The sequence below is a fragment of the Coturnix japonica genome, chromosome 1, assembly GCF_001577835.2.
Source record: "Coturnix japonica isolate 7356 chromosome 1, Coturnix japonica 2.1, whole genome shotgun sequence".
NCBI classification, from domain to species: Eukaryota; Metazoa; Chordata; class Aves; order Galliformes; family Phasianidae; genus Coturnix; species Coturnix japonica.
In genome coordinates, this window is record NC_029516.1 from 123,941,414 (window position 1) to 123,951,962 (window position 10,549).

The 10,549-nt window shown below is 46.5% G+C and overlaps 1 protein-coding gene across 2 annotated transcripts; it reads right to left on the bottom strand.

Moving 5' to 3' along the window:
* Positions 1 to 1,516: 1,516 nt before the first annotated feature.
* On the bottom strand, positions 1,517 to 8,597 carry F7 (coagulation factor VII). 2 transcript variants are annotated; one of them, XM_032441996.1, is made up of 8 exons: positions 8,087 to 8,597; positions 6,168 to 6,328; positions 5,509 to 5,533; positions 5,302 to 5,415; positions 4,698 to 4,838; positions 3,074 to 3,180; positions 2,501 to 2,621; positions 1,517 to 2,328 (listed from the first exon to the last, which is right to left on the bottom strand). In XM_032441996.1, the coding sequence occupies exons 1-8, from the start codon at positions 8,154 to 8,156 to the stop codon at positions 1,790 to 1,792; spliced, it is 1,278 nt and encodes a 425-aa protein (XP_032297887.1). In that variant the 5' UTR covers positions 8,157 to 8,597; the 3' UTR covers positions 1,517 to 1,789. The 2 variants fall into 2 exon arrangements, with proteins under 2 accessions (XP_032297887.1, XP_032297889.1); XM_032441998.1 differs by lacking the exon at positions 8,087 to 8,597 and adding an exon at positions 6,907 to 8,011.
* Between the last annotated feature and the right edge of the window lie 1,952 nt (positions 8,598 to 10,549).

Consider the following 10,549-nt stretch of genomic DNA (forward strand, 5'->3'; position numbering starts at 1 on the left):
ATCTAGGGAAGACCTTATGGCTTTCTGCAACTACCTGAAAGGAGGTTGTAGTGAGGTAGAGGTTGGCCTCTTCTCCCAGGTAACAGTGATAGGACAAGAGGGAATGGCCTCAAGTTGCACCAGCGGAGGTTCTGGCTGGATGTTAGGAAAAACAGCTTATCAGAAGGAACGGTGAGGCACTGGCACAGGCTGCCTAGAGAGGGGGTGGAAGTCACTGTTAAAGAACAGTGTGGATGTGGCCCTGAGGGACATGGTTAGTGGGCATGGTGGAGATGGGCTGGGGTTGCACTAGGTGATCTTAGAGGTCTTTCCAGCCTTACTGATTCCATGATTCCATGATTGTTTACACAGGCTGCTATGTTAAAAATATGCATAACTCTTGGCTTTGTTGTGCAAAAGTCATGTCACACAGTCTTTAATACCGGTTGGATGTTTTGTCTGCATTTTGCCCTTTTTCTGCAGGGTGACTTGTTCATAATATCAATATTTACAGTAGAGAAGTCTCCCGGTGGAGCCTGTAAAATCAACAGCTATTTCAGCTTGAGGGGCCTAGAGTGATGATGTTGCAATGCCAAGTGCCTCATCTTGGTGAAAATGAGACTTTATTTGCTGGCTTCTGCCCCCAGTCACCTTTTTCCCTGGGAATTTTCCTTGTTGTTGGTTTCTTTTGTAATATTTGTTTTGCATGCTGCTTCTGCTGCCATAAATGCTTTCCTTTCTTATTTTCTCTCACTCACAGTGGGTTTTGTTATGTCTTCTTATTTTTTTAGGTATAACTAGAACCTCTGAGGCATGCTTTTATACAGTAAGACCTTGTTTTCCAGGTCTCTGGAATTTGCAGCTTTTCCCATCTTTGTTCTGAAAAGAGCAACCCCCCATTCCTCTATGTCAGTAACACAGATTATGGGATGTTTGGTATCACATGTACCATAGAATAACAGCGTTCTCTCCCAGTGCTAGACCAGAGTCAACTGTGAGTGTCCTACATACTGATAAGCCTTTGTGATTGATCTGATATTCAGCATGACTTGAAAGAATCCCAATTATACAAGAAGGCAAATGTAGGATTAAATCTGTGGTAGTCTTCATCACAATACTCATAAATGTATTGTTAGTAGCCTTACTGCAGTAATATTTAGTGAAAGAAGACTAAAATCAAGTTTTCTTAGCAAACCCATAAATGTGGAATTAATCTTTTACTGGATTTCTTGTCCTGAGGATGTTCTGCAATTCCTCCCTCTCAAATCCACCTGCTGGAACTGCAAAAGAAAGTTTCTTCACCATAAGCTAAAAGAAACACCATTTCTCTTTCCCCTGCTGTTGCTTCATTGTATTGCAGGACCTATCAGCACAGGAAGTGTAAATGAGATTGCACATGTGTATGGCAAATGGGTTCATTCATGACCTCTCAGACTCATGCAACTTCTTGCTCAGGAAGTCTGTACATCATTGATTACCAGCAGCCATGATAGCAGCACAAGGAAGGATCACGGTGTACTCAACACATTACCGACAGTGTTTTTCAGCACCAAGCTTTTCTATTACCAGAAAATGGGTGAAGAATGAGGGACTCTGCATCTGGTTTGATAGAGCCTTTCTGTGGCCTCTTGACAAGACATTCAAGTTTACAACAATATCAAAGTTATTTTATCTATTCAGGCAGGCATTAGGCTCATTTAAAACTGTGAACAATATCACCTTTACCATGTGTCTGAGTTAACGGAGGAATGCTTCAGTAGGAAAATGCCACAGAGGGATGAAGGCAAGGAAATGCTCTGGTTCACTGTTGTCATTCCATGTGCTTCTTCAACCAGTCGATGTATCTGGATACCCTTGTGTAAACCCCATAGCTGCCTTCAACAGCACAACCCTTTCCCCAGCTGACAATCCCAGTCAGAAACCAGGTGTTCTTATACTTCGTTGCGTGAGGTCCACCACTGTCTCCCTTGCAGGAGTCTTTTTTGCCAGTCAGGTCTCCTGCACAGAACATATTCTCGGTGACGTTTAACTTAGCCTGCTTTTCACATTCTTGTGTCTTTACACGTGGCAAATCAACTCGCATCAGAAAAGTAGAAGTAGCCCCTCCATCTAGTAGCCGTCCCCATCCGCTCACCGTTGAGAACTTAATGGAGGACAGCTCGTACACTGCAAACCGTTTTTCAGGCAAACATATTGGCACCACAAAATCGGTGAGATTCACGGGTGTTTCCAGCTTCAAGAGGGCAATGTCATGATTGACTTGTCCATTGATGTATTCTTCGTGTCTGATGATCTTGCTAACTGCACGTTCTTGCTCAGTTTTCTCATCAACTTTTATTGAGTATTCACCTGGAAAAGTTAATGATTGCAAGTCATGTTGGCCAGAAACTGGATTCCTTGGGAGCTTGTGGGTGGATGCAGGAGATTTCTAATCTGACTCTTTTTGGTTTTCACTCTGGTTTCTCAGAAGGAGAAATTAAGACAACAACAGCTTGTTAACACGGGGAAGGGAGATACATACCCAGCCTCACGCGGAGCTGTTTGGTATGAGTGTAATCCAGGCAATGAGCTGCAGTCACCACCCACTCTGGCGAGAGCAGACTACCACCACACTTCCCTTTCTTATCCTGTATTATAAGGGCCTGCCAACAGAAAGCAAGTTTTTTACTTGTATCTCAATAGAGTCCAGTTTTGCTTCTTTCTGTCATCATACACAACTGTGCTTGAGAATACTATTCTGATTTTGCAGAGAATTTAGGAGGGAGGAGTTTTCTGATCAACATTTTCTCCATTTTTTAAGCATAGATCCTGTGTATTATGGCCAAGAGTGTATCCCTAGGTCAAGTTCTTAGCAGTATAATTAACAATGGAGGGATCAGGAAGCAGAGGAGGTTATATTACGACTCAACTCCTAGGAAAGTAGGCATTCAGAACCAGGCTGAGATGCGTGATTGAAACAGGTAGAGCTGCTGGGTGTAGATGGTTTGCCCAAACCTTACACTTTTGATGCATTTTAACATAACACGTTTAAAATACTGAATGGCTTCACGAGAAAAACAGCAATGACAATGTTAAATATTAGTGGAAGACTCACTTGCCATGGACATTCACCTGGAGGACAGGTGACACCACCTACTATTCTGCCCCGAGCAGTCACATTCTTTTTTGCCAGCACTGGTATTTTTCCACAAGGGTATTTCACTGAAAAAGGAAAAAGAGTAACAAGTGTGATTTCATTGCACTGAATTCACAGCAAACTGTCACAGACTGATTCTTATGAACATCTTCAGTGGAGCTTTGTTAGCTGAAAAACAGGTTCATAGTGTGGGAGCATGGGCTCTCTGAAGTCACCCAAAGCAGCTCAGCAGGCAGGTAGGTTTTTGTCTGCAGAAAGACATATGTGGCTTCACATTGATGGATTCATATACCACCACTGTGACTTCTGCTATGTCTCTAAGTCTGCTTTTGTTCAGGTCATCTTTCATTCTTCCAAACTGCACTTATCAGTCAGAGGTCTTTGTATAGCCTGAGCATGTGTGTGAAGACTGGCAATAATTGAGTCTCGAGGACCAAACCTGCTTCTTAGCCACAGTGCAGAGGAAACCATGCTATTTTGTATACATCCTTCACACAGCAGATGCAAAAAGCCTGTTGCTAGAATCTTGGGGTGCCAGATGTGCTGTAACTTAACACACCATCCCTCACCCCTTATGTCCAGCAATTGTTCTGCAGTAACACTGATAAGAAGTGCTCTCACTTCATCATTTTGGGAGCCATGGCTCTGAGTTGAATGCATCTCCATGATGCCTGCAGGGATGGGGCACCACAGCTTCTTTGGGCAGCTGTGCCAGTGCCTCACCACCCTCCGAGTGAAGAATTTCTTCCTACCATCTGATCTAAATTTCCCCTCTCTTTGTTTAAAACCACTCCCCCTTGTCCTGTCACTATCTGCTCATTTAAAAAGTTGACCCCCTCTGTTTATGATTTTCCTTTAAGTACTGGAAGGTCTCAATAAGGTCTTCTGACAGGCTGAACAAACCCAGTTCCCTCAGGCTTTCCTTATAGGAGAGGTGCTTCAGCACTCTGGCCATCCTGATTGCCTCCTCTGGACCTGCTCCAATAGCTCCACATCCCTCCTGTGCTGGGGGCCCCAGACCTGGATGCAGTACTGCAGGTGAGGCCTCATGAGTTCTGCATTCTTGCAGCATGCAGTCAGCAATATTGGTATTTTGGCTCCATGAAGGCAGCAACAACAAGTGCATCTTCCTCTCTTCAAGCAGGCAAAGATGCACTTTAAGGCCTATGGGGCATATCAAATTCTTTGCTCTCAGCTTTTCAAAGAAGCAGCTTCCCCATCACGTGGCATTGCAGAATCTGCTTATAAGGGATAAGCACATTACCAGTAATTTTTTTAATAGATTTGCTGTTGTTGAGAGCTGGCTTGTCATTATCAGTTCTCCGCATGAATGCTCCATTGCTGCATGTGTATGAGGGCACTGCCCTCAGAACTGCTTCTTTAGCCCTGAGCACATGCACACACTTTCCATACTGCTTCTTTGGGGTGCTTCAGCAGAAGCCCAGACTACCATTCTAAGCTCTGCCCTAGAAGAAGGAGTAGGGAGCTGACATTTATGCATGACACATCCTAAAATGTAGGCAATTGAAAAGTTTTCTTGAAGGGGTGGCTCAGACTAAGCATGGGGCACACGGCATCCTACCTTGGGGAATGCAGGACACACCATCACTCGCTAAGGCGTAGCCCTCTGCACAGAAGCACACTCGTTTTTCAGACTGCTTGTCAGCACAGTACTGCTCACAGCCGCCATTGTCATAAATGCACTTCAGGTTCTCGGCCACAGCTAAAGGCAGAGAAAGAGCATTAAGGTTTCTGAAGGTGGATTTTGGTGCTTAATACGATTGAATTAGAGCTTAAAATGTTGACAGTGAGGTGAGGCAGACAGGCAGGTTTCAGTGATTTATATACAACAACTGCATCAAAAGCTGATGCTGCTTGGCAAAGCTCTGTAGGAAGAACTCCAGGGACAAGGAAGGAAGAGCCGTACTTAGGATGCATGTGTAGCTTGGCTCTCATTCACTCACTGCATTACGCTTCTAAGCCAAAGCAACTTCAGCTCTTGGGTAGGAAAAAAACATCCTTCTTTTCTCTCAGCTGGTTCAAAATCATCATAGCATGAGAATTATGTTGGTGCCGAGCAGTGCCCAGCTGGTTAAAGCCATCAGTATTGATCACTCCTATACATCTCAAGATATATTTGAGTTAGCAGTGATGGGTTAGTTTTGTTAAGCCACATCAGCACTGACCTATTTCACAGCTCTTGCCCTCGTACTCTGGAGGACAGCGGCAGACGTAATCCTGAAACTGGTCATCGCAGCTCCCTCCATTCTGACAAGGGTTGGAGTCACATTGGTTGGGGTCTGCAAAAACAGGCAGTGTCAGCCTGGGTCACGCGAGGAACGGCGGCAGTGGGAGCATCACTGCAGCTGCGAGGAAGCATGGAGTGCTCCTACCAGAATAGATGTGCCAGAACTCTTGCTGGAAGAAAAAGGTGAGAGATTTAATTAAAGAAGTCACTCAGATGAAGCCCTACGGCCCCTGTAGCATAGGATGGCTTGCAGACTGCCACAGCAGTGCCATTTTTGCTGTTGTGATCAATGAAAGAGGACATCCATAAAATAGTGTACATTATTTTCCACATTCTATATTACTTTCATGCCAGCAGACAAGGGCACAGTGTAATGCACACTGATAGTTTTATCCATCAATAGTCTGTGACTATTCATATGAGGTGGGAGGGACTGAAGCAAGCACTGCACAATGTGGTGACTGAAGAGATTGTCAGCCCTGGGATTACTGGGAGGCTGGAGGGTCATAGAATCCCAGAACCAGAAGGGTTGGGAGGAGCTTCTGGAGATCATCTATTCCAATCCCACTGCTGAAGCATGTTCCCTGCAGTGGGCTAAGTGGGAAAATGTCCAGGCAGGTCTTGAATATGTTCATAGAAGGAGGCTCCGCAACCTACCTCTCTGGGCAGCCTGAGACAGCTTAGAGAGAATCCACCTTCCCACTGCCCCCCAGCATGGCGCTTTCTTTTCCCCTCATGATTTGAAGAGGCAAAGCACACCCTTTTACAGCAGAGAGCCCACCTGCCCAGCCCTGTGTTACTTACTGTCCTCTCATCATCACGGTAGATCTCTCTTGCTTCCTCAAATGAACACTTTTCTTCCATGCATTCTCGCTCTAGTGACCCCAGTTTTATCTCTTCGAAGAAGCTATTGGCTCTTCTGTGCCTTTGAAAAATGCTGTTCGCCTCTTCCTGCTTTAAAAAGACTGTAAAACAGTGGCATGTTGAGTTGGTCATATGTCTGTGCACTCCAGAAAGAAAGGGCAGGGAGGAGGATTTCCTCTGAAAGCTTTTCTGCTTTCTGAGCTGTTTATGAGAAGCTGGGAAAATGCACACAGGCCTCCAGAGCCTCCTTCCTCTGGTGTGCTTCCTGGCACGTCAAGTGACAGCACTTGGATCCCACAGAGCCCAGAGCTCATGAGAAAACGGCATAGTATCTCAGTGCTGGATGTCAGTGACTCCTAAAGCATCGTCACACATGATAAAATAGGTCCCTACATGTGTCATGAAGTTTCTTCGAATTCTAGGAGCTGAAATGTATTTATCTAGATTCATCTAATACTGATTGATGCATATGGCAACACTCAGCTGTCCTGTACTCACTGTGGTAAACCACTTGGTGGTGCGTCAGGCAGTCAGGCTTAAGTTCCCAGTTCTCTGTTCCTCAATAGTTTTATCTCAAAACCTTTCACACTTTCACAAACCCACAGGCTGGCTAACTACTTTCCAGTACATCCACATCTCTCTTGTACAGACGAGCCCAGCACTCCAGCTGTGGCCTCACCAATGCTGAGCAGGGCACGCTGCTGACTCATCTTCAACATGGCATCCACTGGAACTCCTGGGTCCTTTTCTGCAGAGCTGACTTCCAGGTGGGTGCCTGGAGCTGTTTCTCCTTCATGTGGTTCCTATCAGCCCATCTCTCCAGCCTGTCAAGGTCCCTCTGAATGGCAGCATGACCCTCTGGTGAATCAGCAGCTCCCCTCAGTTTTGTGCCATCTGCAAATTTACTGAGGGTACACCTTACCCCATTGCCTGGATTGTTAATGAAGATGTTAAACAGGACTGGAGCCAGAACTGACTCCTGGGGTACTCTGCTTGTGCCCTTTGGACCTGCAGGTGAGATCTCCTTGCCACTGTTTGGCCACAGATACAGAAACAGTGCTTAATATAGCCTCTGTAAGTTCTCTGAAGGGTTAAAGTACTCATTTATCATATACCTCATTTATCACAGGATGTTCATAAATATTTGTCCATCGTAGGAATGTTAGCTGAGTTGTTCTGCTGAGATCGAGTCAGGCTGTGTGCATTTAATATGACTTTCTTTAAGGTCTTATACTTAACTTCACACTGCAGATACATTGCATATATATCAGCCTACATCCAGACCCCAACAGGGCAACGTGCAAAGTGCGTGGATAGCAACACCCTCCCCCTTCCATTCCTATGTCCTCTACTTATTTACACTGGAACATTTTAGACTTTAACATATTTTTTCCAGCCCTGTTCATCACAATTTGAGAGACCTGGTCAGCAGACACCTGAGAACCACGTAGCACTGGTTCTGCTGTATTCATCTAGATGCTGTTTTTCAGGCACACACTGAAGCTACCATGGAGCTGCCACTTCACTTCCTTTTGCTGCTTCAGAAGCACAGTGCCCTTCCCTTCTCTCATTTCTTGTCAGCTGAGTGCCAGGCTGTCGGTTCTCTGCTTTACAAAGTTCCACAGCTCAATAGACATCATAGCTGCTCCAGCTACTCTCCCTGTGAGGGCAGCTGACATGGTTGCAAGAGACACACAGGAGCATGGAAGGGGTTTCCCTCAGCTGGTAGAATAAACACACAACTGCCATCACCAAAAGCAAGAGCCTTAGGATAACTTGAAGGACAAAGGTTCCTATGTGCAACAGTGGAGAGCTCTCCTGCCAGTGAGCTTATTGCAGCTATATACCCTGTGACATACCTGCTTCCAGAGAAGGAGGAACCAGCAGCGGGAAGCAGAGCAGCAAAACCACGCACTGCCTGGAAACCATGCTGACCCCACAAGCTGGAGTCCTGGCGGCGTATTGACGCTTCAGAGCTGGCTGTTGGGCCAAAGGGCTCAGCCTCCAATGCTGGGAGCCAGAGGAGGGGCCGGAGAGTCATGGGAACCTCAATGATTAGGGTGAAGCGCGAGGCACAGCCTGAAGCCTGCCCGTATAGGGAACTGCTGTTGTGTAAAGGCTGTGCAATAGCCTTTGCACAGCCTTTAGAGAGGCCAGGCCCCACAGCCACCTCACAGAAAGCCAGGCACAACCTCTCAGTGCTCCGCAGGACCAGCAGTTGTTGACAGCCAGCGTTTCCAATTTCCCAGTCGTCACCCTGAACTTCTGACACTAATTAACCAGCAAAACGAACCCTATACCAGGTTCCTCTAACTGCATTGCCTGTACCAGCTCAGAGCCGACCCACATCCCATTTTGTGAGCAACGATAGGGCTTTGTGGGGCTGATCTGCAAGTAACATTCTACCTGGGAAACAGGCAACCCTCAGATTTAGTGGAAATCGATTAGTGGCATCAGAACAGAGAGCTAACAACTAGCTTAGGTAAATGTTGACTTGAGATAGCGGCAAGGTAAAGAGCTTGTTTGCCTGGTTGCCCTCTCCTTAGCGTGTGCAGGGAAGGGACTGTTCTGCTGCTTCTCTGCCAGGCTCAGCTGGGTTCCTCACAGCTGGGAGCAGGGCCTCCATCTGCTCTGCACACGTTCCCGTTGTTTGGTGATGGTGCACGTCTGCTCTGAAACCTGCTTTCCTGAGGAGCATCCTTGGGGAAGGCTGCATCCCTGTCAATGTGAACACCACTTGCCACCTTGCCTGAGGCCCAGCCTGGTCTCTGCCACCACCTCACTGATGTCCATGTGGCTGGGCCCTATGCCACTGCAGCATCACCACAGCTGGCTTGTCTGCTCCTCTGCTGCCCTACGGCTGAAGCAGTACTCCTTTCTTCTTCTGTCGGCTGCCCATAAGCATGGGAGATTTCAGTTTTATTATTTGAATACAGCAAAAAGCCACTGTTATTGCAGAGCCGAGGGAGAAGCCCAAATCGGTCCACATGGTGATAGCCCCTTTTCCAGGCTCCGAGATGGCTTGAGTGGGCGAGTTAGTAACTCCCATTTCTGTTGCACTAACCTGTAAGCCTATGAATATTATGCCACTAAGCTTTAAAGCAAATCATTCCCTTTGTAGAATGCAAAGGAGGAATTTCTTTCCAAGAGAGGACTGTGTGCCCATCTGCCTGAGCTCTATGCCTGTGTGCAGTGTTATCTCACAGGGACAGCACAGAAGGCGGGGAGATGATAAAAGCTTAGAGGCTTTTTTTTTTGTTTGCTTGTTCTGTTATGGGTGGCTATTCCAGCACCAAACTGATTTGCCTCAGTTAAAACCCTTCAGAACGGAAACACAAACATCCATTTTTGATTTCCTACCACCATCTGCTGGTACAGGCAGCAGTGACCACAGAAATCCTCAGGGTAAATACAAATGCCACAGGTGTGTTTTAACACAACATTTCTACTTTACTGATAGACCTGATCCTGTTATAGGGTCTTGGACTTGTGGGCATTGGGCTTTGACTTGCCACCCTGAGGCTCAGAGTCATGGAGCCCTGAGAGAGCCCCTCGCAGATCTCCTTGACCCTGGTGGTAGCTCAGCCTCTTGATTTGAAAAGCCAAGGGCACTCCTCTGCATGGGGACAGCACTGACCCAACACAGGCTGCCCAGCCCCAGGAGCAAACATGCAGGAGGAGGTTGGTTTGGTTTTGGGAGCTGATCCAGCCAAAAACTGCTAGAAGGGGTCACAGAAGAGGGAGAAACAACTCCCCCTCCACCCCAAGTGTGAACCCAGGAAGGAAACAGGAAGAGCTCGTAGAACTGTGGCTGGCAGCTGGCAAGTAAAGTCTGTGCTCCAACTTTGAGCTGGTGATCCAAGACATACAGAACTCAGGATGAACCCACAATGTTTATGATAGGAAATGTTTGTCAACAGAATTAAAAAGAAATGTATCTTCCTCCACAGGAGGCTGCTACATTAACAGAAGTAGACAAAAGCAACCAAATCCCAGTGAGAACTTAGTTGTATGGTGCAGGCCTTAGCGCAAGTCACCTCCTACCATGGCATAGTGATCCTTTAAGCCATTAACTCATGAACATACAAATGCCATTCTCATTGCGTGAGGGGCATGTATACATTCAGTTTCTCCTTTCTCACTTGCTTCACTGGTGGCCAGACATTTGCCTTCAACCTGTTCCACTGAGGCCACACAGCCAAGAGGACTGTGTACAGCAGGGAAGGAGCCATGGGACATGCAGTACTCTCTTGAAAGAGAGACATATGATGCCCATAAGCAACTATTCGACCATGATGCAAAAATAAAGCATGGAGCATGTC